A 26759-nucleotide genomic window follows, 5' to 3' on the forward strand; every position below is an offset into this window, starting at 1 on the left:
AGTAGCTCATGCTATCTTTCCCAATTTTGAAAAAATGACCATGGAAGACTATCTACCTCTCTGTCTACCAATCTATACATCCTCCAAAAAGGGTTTTAAGTATAATGGAGTAGTAAACAACACTTCAGGAAACCTAAATCCATCTGAATCAATGGTAATAACTCCATTACTTATAGAGCAAAAGTAACTCTGTTCCTGTAATAAATTAAACTTTTACATAGACAACCACGATATAATAATTTAAATACTATATAGAAGACACCATACAAAGCTTAGAAATATGTGCAATAACATATAGAGATAGAAGGTAATAACATTAAAATTGTTTCCTTTAACAGCTGTATCAATGTATTCCAAAATATGTGTATAAATCCTCTGGGCTTCTAGACAAGAACTACGTATGCCTCAATTATTTATCACCAAGGGGCTATATATATCATGACTTGTGTGTGCTTTAATATGAGACATGCTAGAAAGTAATGCAGTTTTTAGACCATAGTATTATATGGTATGTGACACTCTGTCTCTCATTACAGACACTATACAATCATTATTCCTAATTAATCATCACACTGTTTCTACTTAAAAAGACACTGAAGAGCTTCCACCTAATTACATGTTTATATAGTGTTTTTTTACCTTCAAAGTAAATCCATGTGAATTATAACATTACCCTAATTTGGGTATCACAAAATAGTAGCCCTTCTTGTTACCCTGTGAAAATTTTTTTCCATTGATAAAATGTGTAAACACTGAACACTACCCAGTGCCATGTAGGGTGGCAATATACCTCAAATACTCTGAGAAATCCTAGTACATATTTAGAGTTTGCTTCTCCTAGCATGTCTCAAACCTAAGACCAGAGAACCTATTTTTACATTTTCATCATCTTGCAAAACACTAGTTAAGGTTAAAAGTTCAAAGGTGATGAAACAATGGAAGAAAAGGATCAATCCACCAAAGCTAAACTTTTCTGAATTCTAATTTTAGGTTGTTAGAAATGGAGAACATTGGTCAGATACTGCCAGGCACTGGAAATAAAAACAAAACTGAGCATTAAATCAGTACTACAAAATAGTGCCTTACTACATTCAGTCATTTAAAAATAACCCAGATTCAGTATTTTGATGTACAAATGCCTGCATGCAAAAAGTCTTTCTACAGAAATATGTCCACTTTCAAAATCAAAGACATCACATTCAGAAGTTGAAAGTGATGGCAACATCGCCTCCCACTTCGTACCAGATTAACATCACTATCAAAAATTAGTTATATCATATATTACAATGTTTAAAAAATGCATATTAAAGAATTAGACCAATAAACATTTTATGATACTAGATTTTTAAAATGTGGATGTGATTAGTTTTCTAAGAAAATGGTTTAACTTCTGACACTACCAAAAAATTACGACAAAAATCTATATCAACAAATTTTAAATTACCTTAAAAGGACTTTCAGTCTAAACTATGCTATACTACACAAAAACCCTGAGCACTCACCATTGCAGTTCTGGACTTCAGAAACCAATCAAATCTGAACTGAGGAGAATTGCGAATACATTGTCGCAATTCATCATAAACATTTTCCTTGTCAAACCCAAGCTTATGAAGCATACAAATGAGAAAACGATCCTCTTCTTCTGTATAGTTTTTTCCTTTGTTAGTACCATATGATATTCTCAGCTGATGAAAAGGTGCTTTGTACCGTCCAATCTATAAAAGATATTATATATAAAATACAAATCCTACATAATTTTATTTCAAATTCAGCTTTACTCTAATTAGCTTGAAATATTATATCTCAAATCAAAATTTCTATCCAGAGAACCTCAAATACATTATATAACTTGTGTTCTCAAGCCTTTATAGTCCTTATTATTATTATAAAGAGAAATACAGACTCAGACTTCCTTACACTACTTAAGAAGGAGTCAATCTTGGCACCTTTGACCCAGGTTAAGTCAGTCTAATACTACTCAGGTAAATTACAATAACATCTATAACGTTTGAATGCTTTACTTTGAGGAAATTTTAAATGTTAAACTTTCACTGCTTTTCCTTTTAAAAAGTTACTTTAACTTTCCTATATTATAGATAGTACAATTTTTATTAACATACAAAGTACCTTTGTATCAAGTGCTTTTTTGATACTTATTCTTCTCTGAATTCTTGCCTCTCCCCTTTCAATCTGAGCCATAATCTTTTCTATGTCCTGGAGCTCATTGCATCTTTCCCAGAACACAGCTTTAAAAGAATAAAAGTTGGTCAGATGGGATGAGTGGAGGAAGCATACATGTTAACTTGTTGTAATTTATTTGCAAAGGACTAAGAAACATTCCCAATTATCCCACACTTAATACTAGAAAGCAAGTCACTTATAATTTTTCAATTTCCTTAAATGAAAGAAGAGATAAATGGATGATTTAAATTACCTACCAACTCTTTAAACTTCCTCTCATCTAAAATTCTAAGCATACTCAGCACAGCATAACTACACATATTCAATTGGACATTTCCAACTGACCTCAAAAAACAAAAGCATACTAATACTTGAGAACTGAAAGAAAAATAATAAATTGAAAATTAAAGCACACTAAAAAAATTTTTTTAAAGCACAATTATTTTGTGTCTATTTTAGCTTTCTTGGCTATAGTTTTAGCTATAGCTAAAAAGAGAAAATAAAATAAAACAAAAAAAAAAACAGACAATTATTTTAGAGAGGGAGACATTTTTTGTTTCAAAAAGCACAAAGTCAGGCTAGGGTTGTGGCTCCATGGTAGAGTACTTGCCTAGCACATGTGAGTCACTGGGTTTGAGCCTCAGCACCACATAAAAATAAATAAAATAAAGGTATCCTTCTGCAACTAAAAATATGTATTTCTCTCTCTACATTTATATATACATATATGTGTATGTGTGTGTGTGTGTGTATGTTCATATTCTTTAAAAAAGCACAAAACAAGGCACTAAAATGGAAACTTTAGCTGATCAAAACTATTCAGAATAAAAATTCAGAATAAGAAAACAAGAAACTTCGAACAGCTCTTGCAAGACTTATAAAATATGTATTATAATAATAAAAGAATTACCAGAGTATTCAATGACTTCTTCTGGAGTTTTTCCTTCTACTTCTCTTGCTATATTTTCAATATCATCACGACCCCACTTCTCATTAGCTTTGATAAACTGGTTAAAATCTCTCTTATTCCAATTGGTAAATCCCTATATAGTAAAAGAAACAAAATATTTCATTACAGCACATTAAACATGGGAAAAATGCTATTATACTTTACCTATCCTTCCAAATAATACACAAAATGTTTCTAATTGCTTAGATACCCAAGCAATAACTCAAAGTTGGAGACAGTAAAATATGCTGTATGAAAGGGGAAATTTTTGCTGTTGTAGTTTGCTAAAAGGAGTAAATAACATAAGGTAAAGGAAAGCTTTTGTTAAATAGCACTCTGAAAGACCTTGAATGAATCCCATGTTTTAAAAGCAGCAAGCAGAAGTTTATAATTGAAAATAACTTGGTAGCAATGTGGAAGATTCACAGGAAAGATGGGAACACTGAAAATAAGGTGTTCAAAATTACACACACTCTACCAAGTGCAAATCTATAATCTTCTTGACCACCTCAACTAATGACAATTAAAATGTAGCATTTATCCATGTTTTACCATGTTCAGCTATTCTCTCTGTATAAGAAATATACTTTGTATGCCAACATGATCTCACAGGATATTTTATAAAATTAACAATTACTAACTTTTGAATCGATTGAAGACTATACCTGTGTCAGAAGCTTCTCTTTTTCCTCTAACTCTTCATCATTAAGGGGTTCAGCTTCATCAATTTTAAGTTGCTCTTCTTTCTGTGCCTGTGCTGCATTAGGAAGGTCAGGACTTCGAGGTACCTAAAAGATATTTTCCCATGCCATCAAACAATATATTTTAAAGAGCATGTAATGAATTACATTCTTAATCAACTAAATAACATTTCACAAATTCCAATCTAATCACAAGAGAAAACATACTAATACCCTGCATTTATTATATTAAAAATAAAGATTATTCATGAATAAAGTTTTTTCCTTTCCTTTTAATGAAGAACAATTCAAACATTATGTGCTAGGCATATACAGCTATGATACATAAATAATATTCTTTCCTACTAGGCTTAAAATAGTTAAACAAATAATAGTTAATGTTCATATATTTTATGATTTCAGGGTGGAAGAGGACACAAAATGGAGAACTGCAATTACCTTGTACCCAATAGTTTTTCTGTAATACAGAATTTCTTTTTCCAGTAATTCAAACAAACGTGGGGGAAAGAACTGGAAATCCTGAACATTGGGTTGTTTTGGAGGTCGTGGAGCCTAAGAAAGAGAAAGAAAAAAAAAAAGGTTGTCCATTAAAAAAAAATAACTACACTTAGTTTTCTCATTTCATAAATCATAACAGCCAATTCTCCAAGCAACTCAGTATATCTTTCAATAAAACTGAACTGACATTAATCAAATTTTAAACACACAACTTAAAAATTAATTTTAAAAAGTGTTAACTGAAATCTGAAGAGGATATTCTATAAAAAGCATACAAAGTATAATATTCAATCTTATTTTATTGCAAGAATGTTAAAAAGTAATTTATATTTTCAAATGTTAAGATACTTTGACGCTATGTCAACTCACCTTGGGTGCTTTAGGTTCACTAACTCGAAGAGCTTCCCTGAAATAGGCATCAACAGCATAGTTGGCTTTTCTTTCGCGTTTGGGTGGTTCAATCCACTCTGTGAATGCAATCTAGCATGTGGGAAACAATTAAAATCATCAACTTGCATTATTACTGTAACAAATTATTATTGAGTGATGTTTAAGAATTAAAAGATACTGAAAAAAAATCCTGCACTTTGACAAGGGTAGGAACTATAATGTTTTGCTGAATACCATGTAATTAACACAGGACAATGTCTAGTAAACAGCACAGGTGTTCAGGAAGTGTTTCTTGCCCAAATGAATAATTCTGTTGGATGTGAGGGAAAATGCTGCAGAATATTTGCTATGACCAAATTAGGAGGAAAATGGAGAAACACATTTAACCTAGGAAAACCTCTAAGGATATATGTGCCCAAATGTTAATAAGGAAAACTCTAGATACGTTCTAGGTAGAATTATATTTTCTTTTCTATAGGTATTTCTCAATTTCTACATTAGTCAAGTATTACTTATGAAATTAAGAAATTATTCCTTTTCATATTACCAAGCAAGTCTGTTTAAAAAAAAAATCAGCTGTGACCTTTTTTTTGACTTTTTTCATTTTCTAATATCCCAAACTACTATATTCTCTTGTTGCAAGAACATACTTCACTATAACCATATACAACTAAACTTCGTTACATAAACTTTAAAAACATTTCAGCACTTACAAACATAAAATTTTCTATAATGAAAAAAATTTAGATACATTTATATACATCTAATTAAAAAACTATTTGAGACACAATTACAAGGTATTACATCTAGCACTTAAAAGTTCATGTTTCCAGGAAAATAAAGCTTCATTACTAAATCTTTTTTTTTTAATTAATTTTTTGTTGTTTTTGATGGACCTTTGTTTTATTTATTTACATGTGGTGCTAAGAATCAAACCCAGTTCTGCACATGTGCCAGGCAAATGCTCTACCAATGAGCCACAACCCAAGCCCCACTAAATCTCTTTCTAAAATACCTTTTGTTTTTCTCTGTAGTCTTCTCCTTCAAAGTTATAAACACTTGATTCTGTATCCATTGTAAAGTTTCTAAGAGAGCTTTCACCCATCTTGGAGAGTTTTTCATTCATCTCTGCAGTCTAGACAAAAGAAACATCAGAATGAGAAAGGAAAAAAGCACTAGACATGCAGTCAAATGAAAATGACTTTACCGTACACAAAAGCTGCTTTTTACAGTAATACAATAATAATAAAAATTATCTATAAATTCACAGAACAATAGTCCCTCAAATAGTTTTGGTCTGTAACGCTCATTAAAAGCATTATTATTTAATCTGCATCTCACCTTCTTTGCACCTCTTTCTAAAATTCCATCAATATCTTCATCAGTGATCTCACTTTCTTTTGAGGCAAATACATGTGTTGCCCCATGTCGAATCATTTGAAGCATCTCATCTTTCCCAATTTTGTTCAGATTCTGATCCACGAGCCTCCCTGAGATAAAAGTTTGTATTGTATAAGGTTAGCCAAACAGTCTTTATTTTACTGGAAACTTGAAATTCTAAATGTTAGATGTAATAAACTTGTACTTTTGTCTCAAACATCAATCATTTCTGTTTACTGGTAATTCACATCTGATCATTTTCCTATTAAACTTAATGCCAACTTTTCAGCTTTGAAATGTTTCTAAAGCTTATGACTTATGTAATGTCACCTACTATATATTATCTCAATGATATTCTCTTTTGTGGAATAGATACACTACTTGATAATCAAAATTACTGGGGAAGAAAAAACTCACAAATTTAAATATAAGTGAGCATTATAAACAAAAGTTTCTGATGAGCAAAAAAAGATATCATTGCAAATCTCTTAAGACAAGTTTTCCTCAGAAAAGTGAAATACAAAAAACCTTCATGAAATCGAACTTTTAAAAACTGAAATATGTAACATCAGTTTCTAAAAACTTCTCTATCTGAAGAATTCAAAACTCCTGAAACTTTACTTTGATCAGAGATGAAATTTAGCATTAATAAAGACCTTCAATTGGTAAGTATTGGCCAATCTGTGTAATTCGTGTTTTCAAAAAATATAGGCATCAATATTGTGTCTTCCTTAAAAACGCTAATCTAGAATGGGAATTTCGAGTTTCATTTAATCAATCCAAAATAAAATTCCATTTTTACCCTCTAATCTACTCAGTGTCTCACTCCCTCACACTAAATGTAGAACCTGAAAGTTAGAAAACACTTACCATACAAAGGGTACTTAATAAGTAGTTTTTTAGTCTTATAAAAATAAGACTCTCTGATTTTAATTTTTACTTCTTCGGTATCTCCCCAAGTAAGCAACAGTGCTTACAAAGCATAATCACTCTGCTCTATTTAATAAGTATTATGCTGAATGTTAGCTATTTTATATACACATTCTATTTAATTCTTAAAAATTCTAAGCAAGGGACTGGGGCTGTAGCTCAGTGGTAGAGCTCTTGCCTTGCAAGTGTGAGGCACTGGGTTCAATCCTCAACACCACATAAAAAATAAATAAAGATACTGTGTTCACCTATAACTAAAAAAATAATTTAAAAAAAAAATCCTAAGCAATAGTTATTTTTATTCTCATCTAGTAGATTAAGAAACTGGCTCAGGTAATAGAAAAAAAACAGCTAACTAGCAGATCAATATTCAGATCTCAACTTTCCTGAGCCCCAACCCATCTTCTTAATAACAAAACTAAGGTTTAATCTTTGGAATTCAAACCATCTCTACTGGGTGCTAGCTTGACTCAACAGACGAGATTTCTCCTTAAAAAAAAAAAAAAAAAACAATCGTACAATCAATCACTCATTCTATCAATCCAACTTAGTAAATTTTTAAAGTTCTAGGGCCCACCTTGTTGAATAACAATTGAATCCAGTCTGAGTTTCATCTCAGCCCTCTCTACTATTCTTTCTTCAACAGTATTATCAGTTATAAAACGGAACACTCTGACAGTCTTGGTTTGTCCAATTCTATGTGCACGGTCCTAAGTGAAATAACATGTTATTTTGAATATACTTAAAAAGTCATATAAATAATACATAAAAGTATATACTGATAAAATATTCTTAAGTAGAAGATACTTTCTAGCTTTCTATTAAAGATGTGACATGAAAAAAATAAATTTCACCAACAATATAAAGTTCCTATTCTTTAAATATTACTAAATTTATAAATACAATAGAGAAATTTGCACATTTGAAAATTACTTTGAATACAATTTTCTGTTTAACATCTAGTAAATCTACAAACCACATTCCCACAAAGCATTTCTTATTTGTAATAATTATCAAATCTTCTCCAGTTATCAGATTTAATAAAGTTGGCTTAATGATCACCAGTATCACAGACTGAGTCATTAGCATTATCAAACAAAAATCTGTAAATCTTCATATTAATCTACAGATCATAATGCTGAGCATAATAATAATTTCCTGATCCAGCCAGACACTCCCATATACAAGCATGAAATTTAAGCATGTAAAGTAAGAGAACAGCGAGGTGTTCCCAAAGTAGTTAAGTTATGCTACATTTCAGTTTTGGCCAATCAATGTGGGAGCACTTTCAGGTCTGACCCACTAAACATTCCCAGGGCAATTCTTTACTCTTCCCAATTCTGCTATCAGGGTACAGAAGATACAGCAGATGACTCCTACATCCCAAGTTAGGACAGAGCCGTAAGATGAATATACCCTTAGATGGTATTCAAAACACCCTCACTAAACCATTGGATCAGAGAAAAATCAAATTTACTGGGTTAAGACACTGACATTGGAAGAATTAGCTTGCCTAACTATGAAATCTATTACGCACAGAATATTTGTTTTCTCTTACCATAGCCTGAAGATCTACTTGGGGATTCCAATCTGAATCATATAAAATTACTACATCAGCAGTTGCAAGATTGATGCCAAGACCACCAGCACGCGTACTTAACATGAAAACAAACTTTGAGCTATTTGGTTCATTGTATGCATTGATGGAATCCTATGGATATAAAATAAAGTCAGGATCAGAAAATTGTATTATCTGATATTTTTATCTCTCCTTCCCAGAATTTCACTCACTTGTCTCTCATCATGGGGTGTCTGCCCATCCAACCTGCAGTACTCATAATTTCTCCACATACAATAATCTTCCAAAATGTCCAATACTCTGGTCATTTGACTGAAGATTAGTACTCGTGACCCTGTTAGAAAATATAATAGCCTGCTATTAAAGGCTTCAATAGTAGAAAAATCTATTCCAAAAGTTAAAGCTAAACAAAACTAACATATTATACCTTAATTTCAAGTTATCTACTTGGTTTCAGGTAAAAAATGACATGATTAACTATTCCAATCAGTAATTTCTTACCTCTTTTCCATCATGACACAAACAGAAAGGATAATATTTGGGTAATGTACTAAGGCAATCAAAAAGGCTATCTATCTCCAGTTTGGGAGATCTTGCCATCCCAAAGCCTGAGAGAATCATTAGCTTGTTACCTCACAGATACTTAAAATAATCTTCCACTAATCAACAACAATTCTTCCATTCACAAAGCCTCCCATATTTCACAATGGACACCAAATATCCCTGATCTCATTCTAGTTCTAATCAAAGGACCATAAACTTATGCCTCTTATCTACACTTAAATCCTTCCACTTATCTACCATGTCTCAAATTATGTGGCTGCCTATCATCTCTGCAATCTTCAGCAGAATGAAGGAAGACAAAGGGACCACTCTGAAAAAATAATGATTATGAAATAATTTTGTTTTCAGAAGCTAAGACTTATAATCTTCTACCATCACACATTCTAGTAACCCAAACGTATAATGATCTTCAATAGTCATTATCTTCCCTGCAGAGTTTAATATAGCTCACGTCAATACCTGAGAACTCCTATCAAGCTCGTGCCACTCCTCCCAAACAATTTAATAATTACTTTGTTTTCAAGGAAAATATTTTAGAAACATATTCCACACAAAGGTGTAAAAAGGAAAAAGAAAAAAGTAACTATTCACAAACTCTTATGTTTGTGATAGTATCACAGAGATTCATCACACAGGAGATTCGTCAACTAGTTCGATTATCTTTCCCACCAAAATCATGCAGAGAAAAAACAAATTTGAAATGACTGTACATCTGATATTACACAATCATTAAATTTTTTAAAATGTGACATTCCTCATCTTTAAGGAACATCCTTAAGAGCTACACAATGAATAATTTGCTTCAAATAATCTATAAAGAGTAGGTATATCATAGATAAAACAAGTTTTACATAGGTGTTAACTGCTAAAGCTGGCTTCACACTAAGTTCTCCAAATTCATGTAATTTCGATATACCAATATAAATAGCAGAGATACACATCTATTTTTGTATTTACAAAATCAGCATACAAATGTTGAGTCTATGTAAACTATATTTGATTAAATTTTTAAAACCAAATAATTGAAAAACAATACCATGACCATGACACCATTATCTAACAAAAGATCTGGGATCTGTGTAGGGGTAGAAGAAGAATTTCTAATACTTTAAGATTAAAAAGCTGAAATTTCTAGGAAAGCATATATAAAATGGAAACTCAACTGGGCATGGTGGCTCAGGAGGCTGAGGCAGAAGGATCAGGAGTTCAAAGCCAGCCTCGGCAACTTCACGAGGCCCTAAGCAACTCAGGGACACCCTGTCTCTAAATAAAGTATTAAAAAGGGCTGGGGATATGGCTCAGTGACTAAGTGCCTCTGGATTCCATCCCCATTACCCCCGCCCCCAAAAAAGAAACACACCCAAATCCAGGAATTGTTTCTGCCTCTGCTACTTTATTACCTGCTAAGAGACTTAAGGCCTACTAGGAAGTGAGGGGAACCTCAGATAATAATGGACAGAAAATTTTAGAAAAGTGTCAGAGCTGTCATTTCAAAAGGGTATTGTTCCCTTTGTTTTAACACTAGCATTTTAAGTTTCCATTATTTCTCAATTTGATGCAAGTAACAATACCTTGTTCTTTTAATTTAGGAAGCAACTTGTCTAATACCACCATTTTGCCACTATTGGTAACTAGATGCATATCTGTTGTATAAGGTGGACCAGGTTCAGCTCCATCAAAGAGATACGGATGATTGCAGCATTTCCTCAACTGCATCAGGATGTTCAATAACCTCATCTTGTCCATCTTCCCTGCTGAGTTTAGTATGTCTATATCCTTCATTAATATCCGAGTATACCTATTGAAAAGAAAAGTATTTTTAAGGACTCAAATATTCCCTGACTAAACCCTGCCACTTTATATACTCCCATTCCAACTCAACTCTGAAATACCTGTAAGAAACAAGTCATCAACTTCTAAGGTATGGTTTAGAATCTATCATCTGTAATCTCTTTTCTGCTTTTTCTTTATAGCCCATAGTGTGCTACTTTCTATACTTTATGCATTGGATCTTGAGGACATCATTATTTGAAAAATACAAAATGGTCTCCTTGGATGGGATTAAATATAGCAGTATAATACAACATTTTTGAGTAATTATAATTTTGAAACATAATTTTAGTTTCTAGTCTTGCAACAGAAAGTACCATTACTCATTTATAATTATGCACTACATAATGATGTTTCAGTGAGCACAGGCAGCAGTCCCATGAAATCACATCATCTAGTGAGTTCAAAGCTTTGGGCAAGTACACTCTATATGATATGTACAAAACAAAATCACCTAAACCCCACTTCTCAGAACTTATCTTGACATTAAGTGATGCACAACTGCCTCACATACCATGTAGCTAGTACAGCATTTGAGTAGAACCCTAATCTGAGAAGGAAGAAACATGAGAGGTAAGGCAGGAGGATGAAAATGAGATGAATACAATGTGATTTAAACATCTGCTTAAACACATAGGGAGAGGGAGATATGAGATCTATCAATCTACAGCCACAGGCTAAGGCGAATTACTAAAAAAGTCATGAATGCATACACAGAATTTCAGTTTACTGAAAGAATAAGTAAACACTGAAGTTTCAGTAAAACTTTGAATCCCTTGAGCAAAATAACTTAAGCAACCTAAGGAATCTATGTTTAACCTCCATCCTGGAGCATAAAAACTACTCAAGGTAAAGTTCATCATCATTCTGATTGATAAAGTTCACTCATGTTTAACTAAAAAAAATACTTACCTTATGTTTGCACTGACTCATGTGTTAGTTCTATAGGATATATACAAGACAAGCCTAATATCTTCACTACTTTGTAATAGCCTTTCAAAAGTTTTGAGGACACTGAGGATAGCTCACTTTCTACAGTGGACCTCTCTTTCTCAGAGAGCATGCTCAGATCTCTATATATCCCTTTAGCCTTTTTGCTACTCCAATATTTTGCAAATATGTTATCGAATACATTTGAAATATGGTAAGACAAGTAAAGAGGGCAGCTCTTATTTCCCTCTTTTGAACACAACTTATATACTGCCCTATACAAATATGTAAAAATAGCTATCAGGTATCATCATCATCATTTCTCAAAAGGACATTTTATTCTGCCTAAAATAAAACTTTGGTTCAGAATAGTGTTTTAAATACATGGAGTCTTATGGGATAAAAGAAAGCACGTAAGTTTTATATGTTTATAATCTACAATTTCACCAGAGGCTAGCTAGCCAAAATCCATGATCCAATTACTTATTAATCACCAAGTTAACCAACTCTATGTCTCCCACTTGCACCACCCTATTCTCCTCTTAAAAACCAAAGTAGAGGATTAGGGTTGTGGCTCAGAGGTACAGTTCTTGCCTACCATGTGTGAGACATATAAATACATAAATAAAAATAAAGGTCCTCAACAATTAAAAAAAAAAAAAATCCCAAAGTAGAGGGTTTTCAATGTATTGTTGTTTAAGTCCCAAATTTAAAGTCTCAGTTCATTAAAAAATGAATTTACTATGCTTCATCGTGATTCTCTCAACTGTACTTCAAGATTTTATGATACATATGCTGAGCAAGCCTCTTTTCAAGATGAGTTCAATCCAGCAAACAATTCCATGAAGGCACAAATTAGTAAAACAAAATACTATATAAATGAAATTTTGAGAATAGTGATATCAAGTATCTTAGAAAACATACCATTCCCTTTGCATTTTGCTGAGACCCACATAGATTTTCACTTCCTTCTTGGGAGGCAAACTCTTTTCAACATCAGCCTTAATCCGACGGAGGAGGAATGGACGCAAAACCTTAGAAAAAGCAAAGAGAAACAGAGATGACCTTACCTGTAATACTAGTATTTTTTCAAAATCTTAAAATCACCTATTAAAAAGATGGTGGAAGGAGATGGACATCATTACCCTAGGTACATGTAAGACTGCACATAGGGTGTGACACTACATCATGCAACAACCAGAGAAATAAAAAGTTCTGCTGCAATTGTGTACAATGAATCAAAATGCATTTTGCTGTCATATGTACCTAGTTAAAATAAATTTAAAAGAAAAGAACAAAAATCACCTATTAAATATAGACTAATGTCTTTACCAACATTTAGTCTGCTCGAATATCAAATGATTCTTAGGACTTTTCCATTCAAACTATATATAATTTACCACTACTAAGTTCCTGAAGGGTAATAATAGAATTTTGTTATTTAACCAACATACAATTACACTCATAAAACACTAAAAACAGTAGTACATTTTAAAGATGTTGTTTTCTACAGTGACTGCCTTCCAGGTTTAAAACTAGTAACTTGTATCTTTTTCTGCAGCCACTTCACACTGCTGATTTCCTGTTGTATCTTCTATTTAGAAAAAAAAAAAAATATGAAGTACGACCTTTCAGATTTCATACGTTCATAAAACTTTTTAAAAATAAAGAAAAATATTTTAAAAATTAACAAGATCTTAAACTTTTTAATTTTGCCCTTATACAGTGCTTAAAATTTGGGAGGTCCACACTGAATTCTTTATGAATAGCTTTTAAATTTATTATCCTAATCTATGGAAGCAACCTATATGCAGGGTATACAAATCATGAGTGTATAGTTCAATTAATTTTCATCAAGTAAATATATTAGAAAGGTCAGGTCACAGGGGAAGGGGCGCAGAGCATGACTGTGCTTTCCAGGGGACACTGGCAATGTTTAGGGACACTTTTTCATTGTTACATCTAGAGGTATACTATTACTGGCATCTAATGAGGAGGAGACATGTCAAGGGTGTTATTAGGCATACTAAAATACACAGGGCAACCTTCTCTCCCCTACCCCTCCAATTCCCCATCCCCAAAGAATTATTCACACCAAAATGTGAAAACAAGTTCAAAGGTGACAAGTCACAAGGGGCTTTCCACAACATGTTTACAAGGTACTGCTTTCTCCTGCTCACCAGGTATGTATCTTTCTTTATCTAGGATTTGTTAAGAGGAAATTTCTTTACCTACCAACTTTCACTTGTGCATTGTCCTAGAAAGGAACAAAGCTACACATCAAAACAAAAACCACAATACCAGCTCTGCTCACACAATGCAATATTAGTTGACTTATATATTGTCACTAGAATTCCAAACAATAGATGGATCATTTGTCTTTTCAGAAGTAACTTATTAGATTCTATAGAATTTAAATGGGACTAAGCTTTAAAAGTAGTCTATATGGGTCATTAAGTAATGCTTTTTCCCTCATTATACCTTTTTTTAACTGCAATTACTTTTTACCTTCATTAAGTTAAAATCCCATCCTAGGTTCCAACACTAAGCCACTACACATCACTCCATATCCCCATTATAAGATCAAATAAGATCCAAACAGATTTGATTCTATAGCCATTATGCTTTTGTTAACTAGAATATTATCTAATTTTAATCTTTATCATTTCTTCTCATTAGAAATATGCTTAACACTACTCCAAAATACTTACCATATGAAGCCTCTCAACTAGCTTTTGATCCCCAAGACAGTTGTTTGTATCAAACCAGGAATCAAAGTCCTAGATTAACAAATAAAACATATCTTAAGGTTAGAGACAGTATGAACAACAAAATTCCAATAATCCCAGATAAAACAATAATTCCTAGAATTGTATAATATTTGAGTTGTGATCTACTAAAACCACTAAGTTCAAGTCCATATTTTTTTCTTTTTTCTTGGTACTGGGAATTGAACCCAGAGACACTTTACCACTAAGTCCCATCCCCAGGCTTTTTAAAAATTTTTTATTTTGAGACAGGATCTCATTAAGAGATCCTGTTAAGAGGAAATTCTTATTGGCATCTAATTTGCTTTAGGGCCTTGCTAAGTCACTGAGGCTGGGTTTGAACTTGTAATCTTCTTGCCTCAGCCTCCCAAGCTGCAAGGATTACAGGTGTGCACCTATGCGCCTAGCTGCTACCATCATTTCTTAATGACTTAAGATAAATATTATGACTTAAAAAGTTCTGCTTATTAGAATATCACATAACAAAGGTTAGGCAGATTTTGTCATATTTGAAAGTCATGTCTGAGCCTTAAAACATAAGCAATATGAGATATACAAATTCACCTGGGAATGCTTAAAGCAGCACCCTGAAAATAGAAGCAGTCAACCCAAACACAATCCTTGAAACAAAGTCAGACCAACATGACTATCAACTAGGACTGTCATGCCAATGGCAACCTATGCCAATGCACACAAAGAAAACAATGACTTGAAATGAGACTAAAACCAAAAGGCTCAAAAATAAATTCTAAGAATGCACAGACAACTAATAGGTTAACACCAGGTTTAACTACATAAAAGCATGAGAAATTAATGACTCCCTCAAGTAGCACTAAAAGGCAGGCCAATTCTATTATAAAAACACATAAGCATTAAACAAAACATAATTATTAACCAGAAAACAATTAGAAATACTTACATCAGCTGAATTAAAGACATCAGGCAACAAAAAATTAAGAAGTGACCAGAGCTCATGCAAGTTGTTCTGAAGAGGTGTTCCAGTTAGTAATAGTCGATTTGTAGTCTTGAATTCCCTCACTATTTCTGATAACTGAAAGAACCAATCCCATCATCAGAATATTTGTAATATGGATTAAATTCTCAAACACAATGTTCAGAATATCAAATTACCTTGGATTTTTCATTTTTGATCCTGTGAGCTTCATCTATAACTAAGTATCTCCAGTTAAATTTTTTGAATACAGACTTCTCTTTAATAAGCATTTCATAAGATGTTACACAAACATCCCATTCTCCTGGTAACAAAACATCTCTGACAAAAGCAGCCTGTGTAGCAAAATTTAAAAATTACAACGTTCAGCAATCAATTATACATTAAACTTCTTGATGACAAGTAATCTAATCCATAAAAGGGAGTAGGAATATTAAAAAGGGATAGAGTTGCTATATCATGTAAACATTCAGAACTAGCTTTCCTATCACTGAAATAATCAGTCATCATTTAGATTTTAGAATCATTAGGTTTAAAAAAAAGACAAGGCTGATGAATACAAACTTCAAAAGGTCTTCATTCTACAATTTCACTAAGTCCTGGAATACTTGAGACAAGTTTTTAATATGAAGAAAGGAAGACTGAAGGACTGTTTGCAGTAAACATGTTCATTCCCCTCTTCATATTCATAAATGTATTAACACATTGCTATTTTTACTCTCATTTCACAAGTAAGAAAACTGAAGCAAAGAATGGTTAAGTAAGTTCCAAACAAAAAGCAATCTGGTAACTTAACACAACCCTTTGGTTACCTATGAGGGAAAAAAAGCAATTCACACTCATCACTGAGATAAAGAAAGGGAAAACAAAGTAAGTACAAAGTCATTTAATGCAGTATGAGTAAGTTGCCAAATCTGACCTTTACATTCTTCATGGTGTCATTATTTCCACGTCTTCTTCCCCAAAAGATGTTATTTATTAATCAACATTGTAACACTAACCTAAAAATCTGGTTCCTTAAATTTCCAATTGCCTCTCACATTCAAAACCGTTTGTTTTTAAAAACAAAATACTGCTGAAGGGCACAGGCTTTGAGTTTATACAATCACCCTCCAAAATGTGAGGAAAACCATATTCTTAGTCTCTAATGCCTTCTCTCTGGGAAAAATTTTAACTATCTAGACAATATTACATTTACAAATTACTAATATTTCTAAAGACCCTTTCTCTTTTATCCTTCCTCCAGCAATTCCTGACCCCAAGCCTGAATTCAAAATCCTTTAATATGAAAAAATGTAATGAAATACTAATATCTTACTCTTTGTTCTTTATCTCCTATCAAACAAACAGACCGAAGTGTTGGTACCCATCTCTTGAATTCACTCATCCAGTTGTGTAATGTAGACTTAGGAACCAAAACCATATGAGGACCAGGAATGTTTCTATAATGTTTCATGTAGCCAAGAAGAGAAATTGTTTGAAGAGTCTTTCCCAGGCCCTGAAAGAGTTCAGAGTAATCATAAAACAATAAAAAACAAACGCAGGGTTCCATATTTATACTGCCCAACATATACAGAACATTTAAAAGAAATGCTATATGTTTATGATAGCTAACATATAACAAAAACTTAATATCTGAAAGCTCACAGTGTAATTTTCACAAGTCTATGACAGAGGTATTATCATCACCCCAGTGAGGCTCAGAAAATGTGATTCTCCCCAGGTCATGTAGCACAGTTAGAACCAAAACACTTTTCCTTTGACACTATACTTTCTTCAACCAATTAAGTATTTTACCCCTACGGTAATAAGGAATCTTTTTAAAACCTTTATTATATAATTAATAGTAGTAAATAAGAGATAAAATCTTTTATGAAACTAAACTGTACAAGCTGCCATTCTAGAAAACAAAATTAATATTTACAGATGATAAACATTTAATGACCTCAGTTTGTTTTTCATAAAAATTGAGGGAAATGGTTACACAATGGTACTACAAAAGTTTTTTTAAAAAAGTTTCACAAAATGTGTTATTTTTAAATCTATTTTCATAGATAATTCCGCACAAATGAAGACTTCACTAATGCAACTATAAAATAGTCTGAAGGAAAATTAGTTACTAAAAATTCCAGACTGCCATCAACAAAACATGCTGTATATTTTAAACTTTCTATAAAATAAGTTACAAAACATGCCTTCAATCAAAACTACCAATCACATACCATTTCATCTGCAAGGATACCATTGATGCCATTTTCATATAAAGAAATAAGCCAATTCAGTCCTCGGACCTGATAATCTCTCAATTTACCCCATTTTACATCTAAGAACAAGAGAAAACCCAAGGTTACATTTTAAAGGCAGGAAATACAAAGTAGCCCCCTTCATCTGATACCCAGAGCTTTAACTATGGCCTACATTTGCCTACTGATTTTGCTTTCTTTTCTAGGATATTCTTACATGAATTCTGCAAATCCCAAATCATTAGAGGTAGCTGTTGGAGTCTGCAATGGAGTAGGAGCACGAATGATGTGAAAGATAACCAAGTCCTGGTAACATGATTGGGGATTAGAGTATTCATCCAAATCATTCAATTTCTGTTCTTCATATGTTGGTCCTAGACTTTTTAACCTCTTTCTCTTTCTAACCTTACCAAAAAAAAAAAAAAATTGTGATCGAACGCTTTCATCTTTCATAAAGATCAGACACAGGTTCTCTGGAGATTTTATTTTCCTCCTAGTAAAAATGAGATGATAGGAAATTCCTTTTCCTTCACCATTTCTCCTAAGCTACTTTCCCAATACATCTTAGACTAATAATACTCTTTCAGGATATACACATTACTTATTTTGCCTGCCAAGTCAAATCACTGCTTAAGGATGAAAAATAACCAGTGCTAGTTACAATGTAACAATGAGAGACAAAAAATAATCCAAAATTTCCTTTCCCCCTATGCCATACATCTGGCTCTGGCCTCATTTCATTGGGATAGAAATAGACACCAGGTGCTAAGAAAAAAAAAAAAAAAAGGAAGTCTGAAAGTGTACACCTTAAACCAATTGCTGAATTTCTAACTAGATGAGTCCAGCTGAAGTTCAATTAGATAAGAGTTCACGTAAATAAAGCAGCATTAGAGGAGGTTTGGAGGGGTGGGGTGGATGCTAGGCTTCAAGAGAATGTGTAAGTCTCTAATGCCAACAGACAAGAAAAAAAGACTATACAAACCTATTTAAATACTCTTCCTTTTAGAAAACCACTGAAAACAAATATATGTCAAAAAAAAATTAAAGCTACTATAACAGCATGAGATGAGTAAGCAAAATTCTTCATGAATTTTGTTTTCTTTTTACAAATTAGTTTTCTTATCCAGAACAGGTAAAAGGCGAAATCATACCTACTTTTACATGTATCTTAAAACAATAATAAACTCAAAGACATTTTATACACCTCTGAAATACAATATCACATTATATAACACATTACTACCTCCGTTTAAAAAAAAATCTGAAACTTATTCACAACCAATAAATATATAAGATTATGAAAAAAGTCCCTGTACAAATTATAGCCAAGATAAATCCAAAACATTAACCGAAGGATGTCTCAAAGTGAGATCTTTCAAAAATCAAGTAATTTAAGTATGTTTAACATACATGATGGAGAGTCTTCAAATCGAGTGCAAACATTGGTTGCTTTGGAGCTTTCTGTTAACAGTTCTTCATCCTCCTCTTGCTCTGTTCTACGATGTCGGTAGCTATCAAATGAAAATAAAATCAAATGATTTGAGTTTTGGCTTTAACTACCAGCTACAATTCAACATAGCAAGTCAAGTGGCTGGCCTCAAGAGTCCACAGTAATTTTTAATTAAAAAAAAATTAAATAAAAATAAAATGAAGGACAAAACAATTGCTTCCACCTCTTAATAGGTTGAATTGCAAAGAAACTGTGGCTATATTTAAATTATAACTGTTTAGGGAATATCTTTTCACTGATTGTATAAATACTGCATTTGAATATTTTACATCCTTGGTTACATCAGTTTATGTTATCAATTTATAGAAGTAGTTTTTTATATTTTTTGGTACAGATACAACCAATGTCACTTTTGGTTATTAAAACTCTGTGAGGGTGTGGAATCAGAATAAGCTTCCAAATCCTGATTTTCTCTTCATTGTGAGGTTCCGCTAATCTGTGAGATTACATGAATTCCTAAAACATCAGATACCCATATTTATGCTTCAGAAGAAAAATTAGTCTCATGGCAAACATCAAATTTGGGGGAGAGGTGTTACTGCCATTTCCTAGTTGCTGTGTCTCAAATCTTATAGCCTAAAAAAAAAAAAAAATCAATTTTGACAACTATCATTTAGAAAAGAAGTCACATAGAATAAAATAGGCATGGTTATGGAATTTTTGTGCTTTCCTTATTATAATTTTTCCTTATTATTAAAGTACAATGAACTCACAAAAAATAAAAAAATAATAATAAAAATTTTTCATAGGCATCTAAATTAACCTAGAAAGTGAACAGTAAAAGGGCTGGGGATATAGCTCAGTAGGTAGAGTGCTTGCCTTGCATTCACAAGGCCCTGAGTTCAATGCCCAGCACCACACACACAAACACACACACACAAGTGAATAGTAAAAAGTTACTAGTAAATATAAATCTAAAATGTTTTACAGTTATCTAAAATATACAAAAGCTGAAAATACCATATATTAACTACAACTTCATAAGCTCAAATTGCTTCACCTCTATAGAGCTGAAGTGAATAAAACCACTTTCTTCCCAATTATGAAGCTTCCAACTTCAAGACCTTTATACTTTCAGTAAATATCTTGATCTAATTTAGAAAGCAGATTATGGCCCTACTGAGACCTCTAAATCATCTTTCCCAATAACACTATTTAATGAGCAAATCAAATTGAATAACTCATTATATATCTTCAGGGGGGCTACCTTTATCTTTTAGGTTAGTGATAGAGGGGTTTCTTTAATAATATTAATACCCCATAAAAGTATTTGTTATAGTAGTTCCAATTTCCAGTATATGACACTAATATATTTAAGTAGATATAAACTTCAATTCTAAAACAATTTAAATACATCTGATATACAAAGTTGACTTTTAAAAAGTTTCAAATATTAAAATAGCACTTTAGACACAACAGACAAGGTATAAGACATACTGAAAAAACAGAATATCTCAAATAAAATGAAGAAATTTTGCTTGCATGGTAATTCTGTGAATTTAACATTGATAAATTTTTAATTTCTTCTTTTAGATAATCTTATGTATTACAATTACTGACCACATTTTTTTCACAGTGGAAACTGCAGCCATTCCAGGGAGTCAAGATGCCCTAAATCTATTATTACTAATTAAATGTCCTAAGTTATCCAACCAGCACAAAAATTCTGAATATGATAAATTCAACGTGTATACTTATTTTCAATCACCACCAAACGATGGCATACAACTTGACACTTCAATTTTTAGAGGAAGACAACTGTTTAACAAAAATGCTAAACAAACTTCTGTGGCATACATTATTACAATATTCCACACACCAGCACAAATTTCACATAAAAGTAATACCCTCAAGGCGTGTATATGGTTTTGGAGATGAGCATAAGCAGTTCAGATCCAAGTTCAAGCCTGGATTATTCTAAGTACTTCTATGTGATGATAAATAGGATACTTAACTTATGCATTTGTACCCTCTGTAAGAAACAACATTAATACTTGACTTCCCTATTTAATATAACTGCTGCAATCCATAAACTATATAATGCTATAAAAAAATAAGACTATGCAGGATTTTAAAATACTTACACATTTACAGCTACATCCTACCAAGCCAATGGGGCCAAATACACAATTGTATTAACTTTTTTTTTTTAAATAAAGTAGCTTTATGCTTCTAATGAAAACCATTGGTAATAAACAAGGTTGAATTATGAAGTATAAACTATTACTCACTCGCCAACTGAGAGCAAGTTCTGTTTCTCATCCTTTTTTATTCGTGGGCGCCCTGGTTTCATCTTCAAAGGTGAGGTTGGAGTCTTCTGAGCAGCAGGCTGAATGAAATGTGCAAACAACTCTGTTTGCTTTAATAAATATTCAAATCTATTTGCACGGTCAGTTTGCTGCAAAAAAGTTTAAGGTACATTTCATCAAAACTTTGGAAATCAATTTCAATAAGCCTCCATATTATGAATTCAGGAATAAAAAGAACAAACTACTGACACATGCAACATGAGTCTTAAAATTTGCACTTTGTCAAGGGAAGACAAAACACAAGTCTACAGTATATGATTCCACTTACAGTGTATGAAATACTAACTACAGACACAAAGCAGATGAAAAGTGGCAAGAGTTTGGGGCAAGAACTGCCTACAGAGGGACAGAAGCTTTTAACAGGATGGAAACTATGCTACATCATGACTGTAGTGTTATTTACATGACTGCATATACCTGCCAAAACTCAAAATCATTTTATGTATGTTATACTTTAAAATAGTTGACAAAAAAAAATATTTTTAAAGACGTTAAAAGGCATTGTGCATTACAAGTGAATTTATTCAAAAGTCGGAGAAAAGGCACTGGTCATTCATCAGTTAGGCTAGTGTCAAATTTTAAAAAGATATCAGGCTTAAAAACCATGAAATATTCATTAACTTAATGTAGTTCAACACTATTCCTGCCTTTCATATCTGCCATCTGCCCCTTTGAATGTTTCCTATTACCACACCAAAAGAATGAAAATATGTATAAACCAAAAAAAGGGTAAGATCCTTGAGAAGTTTTCATAAAAAAAAAATTATAAAATCTCAAGACATTAGGCAACCAGACTTTAGACAGGAGAGTCTGTTTAAACAAAGAGAAACTAGAGAAGTTCAACAGATAAACCAGTTACCCAACAATGTTGCCATAAAAATGTTTAAAATGTCAGTTTTAGAGATTTACAAAAAGACCCTCCAAAGCAAACACTGAAGGTATCCGAACACCATTTATGTTATAAAAACCACATACTTTAAAAGGGAAAACGGTTATCTTAAAAATCACAATAGTGTAAAAACTGAAGCTAAATTTGCCATCAGGAAGTGGTAAAAGTGTTTCAGTGGGTCATAGTAACAGTCATAGAAGCAACCTGATATGCACAATTAGAACAGGCTGTCAACATGTTCCTCCCTGGCAACATCCTATAAATGATGTGCCTTAGTTTATGCTTTTCAAGATTACAAACCATTTCAAGTACGGAACTAAGATATAAGTATGTGCACATTTACACAAAATTATATATAATAAAAGCCAATAACATATAACTGAAACTCGTCTACTCACAATTACTGTAATTATGTTTGAGATCAAAATATATAACCTTTGAAAATAAATCCACAGGTTAAATTCTAGACATGCAAGGTAAAAGTATAGTATTCAAAATTTGTATAGTATTCAAAATTTATCAAGTCACTATTATTGTCCCGATCACTAGGGGGAAAACTAGGCACCTTGCTGCTTAAGGGAATGAACAGGCTAAAATGAAAATAATTTTGAGATCCTAAAAGGTTAAAAGTGGTAAAAAGGAAAAAAAAAAAAATTGATCCTAAAATGCAGCAACTATTAATATAGCAAAATTAGGGAACTGAATGAACTAAATGAGATTATATTGAACAACCATGGACCAGCTTTTTTCTGAGACAGAAAAAAAACAAGGCATCAGAGACTATATATATATGTTTGAAAATACACAGTAAATAAGATAAGTGTGATTTTGTGTGTGTGTGTGTGTGTGTGTGTGTGTGTGGAAAGCCTGAAAATTAGGGTTAGCAGAAATAGAGTAGAAAGATACATCCAAAAACTTAGGGGGAAAGGAGGGTACAGCCAAGTCAAGTTTTAGGTACTAAAAGCCCAAGAATAAAAACCATAAATCTGCAGGGCATGGTGGCGCACACCTGTAATCCCAGTGGCTCGGGAGGCTGAGGCAGGAGGACTGAGTTCAAAGCCAGCCTCAGTAACTTAGTGAGGCCCTAAGCAACTCAGTGAGACCCTGTCTCTAAATAAAATAGGATATGGCTCAATGGTTAAGCAGCCTCTGGGGTCTACCCCCAATACCTCCCCCGCAAAAACAAACAAAGTTATTCTGTCTTTGGAAGCAGTGCTCAGAATCCCAGATTCAAGAATGAAGAGTAAATAATGGGGACTTACCCATGCTATGGTTAAGAATTAGCAGATGACATGGGAGTTTGTTTAGAAGAAAACTATTCAAAGGCAGATCATGTCACAAAATGAAATGAAGCTTGGAAACTGAAAAACTTAAGAGGCAAAAAAAAAAAAAAAAAAAGTGCATGCATGCAAAATAAAAGAATATTGAACAGGCTGGGGATGTGGCTCAAGCGTGCTCGCCTGGCATGCATGCCGCCCAGGTTCGATCCTCAGCACCACATACAAAACAAAGATGTTGTGTCTGCCAAAAAAAACCCTAAAAAAAACAAATATTAAAATTCTAAAAAAAAAAAAAAAAAAAAAAGAATATTGAGCTAGGTTGAAGGGGGAAAATAAAAAAGAAAGATTTATGACAATAAACATGTAAGAAAATAAAAAGTAGGAGGTATTGTCACAGGCATCTTGGATATATATTGAGAAACTTTCATTCACTGAAATAACATTAAGTATGTGTGTAAAGTAAAGATTGTGAATTCAATTCTAGATATTCTCAAATTAGAGGTCCCAATGTGATTTAAAAGTAAATGCCCAACAAGCAATAAGAGGTATCTGGGCTCAAAATAAAAGATATAAAAGTATCCCATTTAAAGACAGCAAGTGAAATCCAGTAGTAAGAATCAAGCTGTCCAGGAAGAAATGTTCAGAATGTAACAAAGGACAAAGGCACAATCAAATAGGGTATTCAAGGGGGTAAAAGGTGTCTCAAGGTAAGTAAAGATTTTTTGGGGGGTGGTCAACAATGTCAAACATAAGTGAGATCAAGAATAATTAAACTAAAGCCAACAAATTTTAAGTTAGATTCACTAATACAATGTTAGTGTCAGAATCTAAATTGTAAAGGGTAAAAGGGGTATTTACTTATATACAAAATGTTATAGAAATCATATATAAAATCATATGTAACGCTGCACATGTATTATGTATATTACACATGTACATATAAATTTACATGTATACGTAAAACATAACAATTTTAGGATTCGTAGTATTTAAGAGGTTTAAGAATATCTGCTGATTTTGAAGAGAATATCAAAGGACAAGGAAAAAGTACATTTTAAAAATATATATAAAGCTCTACTACGTGCCAGATACTATGCTGGGTACTGGACACACACAAGAAAATTAGGATACTCTTAAGAAACATACTATAGTGTTATTAACTGACACATTTCACCTTAAGGATTTCAAATATTCTTGTATTTATGCTACATAAAGCCCTCAGAACAGGGTTTGATAGATCATAAGCATTTGCTGTTAAAACTCATTTGAAGCTCTGGTTATGTCAAGTCATGTTAAAAAAGTTGTTTCCTGGGCTGGGGTTGTGGCTCAGCAATAGAGCGCTCATCTAGCACATGGGTTCTGGGTTCGATCCTCAGCACCACATAAAAATAAAAAAATTTTAAAAAGTTATTGTGTCCAACTACAACTAAAAAATAAATATTTTTTTTTTAAAAAGTTGTTTCCTAAAACATATGGGATGTAAACTTTGTCTTTAAAAAGTGTGTCATGTTTTCTTTTTGTAAAAATCCCAGCCATGGCCTAGGCAGGTAGTTCAGTGGTAGAGCACTGAGTACGTGCAAGGCCCTGGGTTCCACCTCCAATACAAAAATGGGAATGAATATACACAGAATAACTACTTCTCTGGTCTTCACTTCATTTTTTCTTTTTTTTTTTTAATTTAATCTTTATTTTATTTATTTGTTTTTATATGGTGCTAAGGATAGAACCCAGTGCCCCACACATGCAAGGCAAATACTCTACCACTGAGCTACAATCCTGGCCCCTCACCTCACTTTTGATGCTAAAATCTCATAGGTGTTAGCATAATTAGACAATTACATCCTGTTCACTAATTCACTGAATATCAGATTTGGTTTATGTAGACAAATAAAAATAGAAATTATAGTACTCCAGGTTACATACTTCATTGAGACATCTGTGCTCTAAATATAAAAGGTAAACATGGATATTTAGTATATTTAATCATCTAACAAAAAGTTTCTTTACATACTCTATACATATCCAGAACATACCATTTTTTCTTCATAGGTCGGATCTGGTTCTTGAATTTCTTTTTGCTTTCCAGGAGATGCATCATCAAATACTTCCTAACAGAAAGGAAAAATCATGGGATTGTTCTTCAGAATAGTCAATTCACCATTATACACTGATTTCAGCCCAAAGCACATTTCAAATAATATACTCCTTACCAAACTCCCTACACACTTAAATGGCTGTTATCTAACCTGAGAGGAAACCTGATAAGGATAAAATAAAATACTATGGGGATAATAATCTGTTTAACCCAATTTTGTAAGCTGTCTGGCTGCTGCCAAGATTGAAACAAAATATTACCATCAACATCATCCTCAAATAAAATTACTTATCAATGCAAGTCATATGGGCAAATCTACACTCCTTTTTTTATATTTTAGTTGTAGATGAACACAATACCTTTATTCATTCATTTTTATGTGGTACTGGGGGTTGAACCTTGCTAGACGCCTCACACATGCTAGGCATGCCCTCTACCACTGAGCCACAATCTCAGCCCTATACCTCTTTTTTCTAATAAAATTATGAAACCAAATTAAAATAGTATAAAACATGAAAAGAGTTCCCCTTTTTACCATAAAATTGCATCTATCTAACTGTGCTTTTACACAAATGTACACATGGAAGGGAGCATTAGTCACTCTTAATTTCCATCATCTGGAATATTACAAAAAAGGTATCCTGAAGCCTAATTTGAATACTCTTAACTACAGTGTGATTACTAACTTAGTATTAAATGTTATCCTTACAAATGATTATCCTAGCATTCAAATGCCACAAAAAAATTAGCACCAATTTTTACACTACAAAGTTCCATGCAA

The 26759-nt window shown here is 32.6% G+C and overlaps 1 protein-coding gene across 1 annotated transcript in view; it reads right to left on the reverse strand.

Moving 5' to 3' along the window:
- Positions 1–26759, reverse strand: part of Smarca5 (SNF2 related chromatin remodeling ATPase 5) — a 32701-nt gene that overhangs the window by 2662 nt on the left and 3280 nt on the right. The window contains exons 2-22 of the mRNA XM_076864203.2: positions 25917–25991; positions 21637–21803; positions 19306–19406; positions 17875–17975; positions 16971–17150; positions 15832–15987; positions 15620–15751; positions 14644–14712; positions 12857–12966; positions 10744–10970; positions 8821–8942; positions 8588–8740; positions 7607–7739; positions 6061–6209; positions 5735–5854; positions 4699–4809; positions 4270–4383; positions 3796–3918; positions 3092–3224; positions 2128–2246; positions 1503–1715 (exon numbers count right to left, since the gene is read on the reverse strand). Coding sequence (XP_076720318.1) covers positions 1503–1715; positions 2128–2246; positions 3092–3224; positions 3796–3918; positions 4270–4383; positions 4699–4809; positions 5735–5854; positions 6061–6209; positions 7607–7739; positions 8588–8740; positions 8821–8942; positions 10744–10970; positions 12857–12966; positions 14644–14712; positions 15620–15751; positions 15832–15987; positions 16971–17150; positions 17875–17975; positions 19306–19406; positions 21637–21803; positions 25917–25991 — 2808 coding nt within the window. The remainder of the gene's footprint in view (positions 1–1502; positions 1716–2127; positions 2247–3091; positions 3225–3795; positions 3919–4269; positions 4384–4698; positions 4810–5734; positions 5855–6060; positions 6210–7606; positions 7740–8587; positions 8741–8820; positions 8943–10743; positions 10971–12856; positions 12967–14643; positions 14713–15619; positions 15752–15831; positions 15988–16970; positions 17151–17874; positions 17976–19305; positions 19407–21636; positions 21804–25916; positions 25992–26759) is intronic.

Source organism: Callospermophilus lateralis, chromosome 8 (genome assembly GCF_048772815.1).
Source record: "Callospermophilus lateralis isolate mCalLat2 chromosome 8, mCalLat2.hap1, whole genome shotgun sequence".
Taxonomy (NCBI): domain Eukaryota; kingdom Metazoa; phylum Chordata; class Mammalia; order Rodentia; family Sciuridae; genus Callospermophilus; species Callospermophilus lateralis.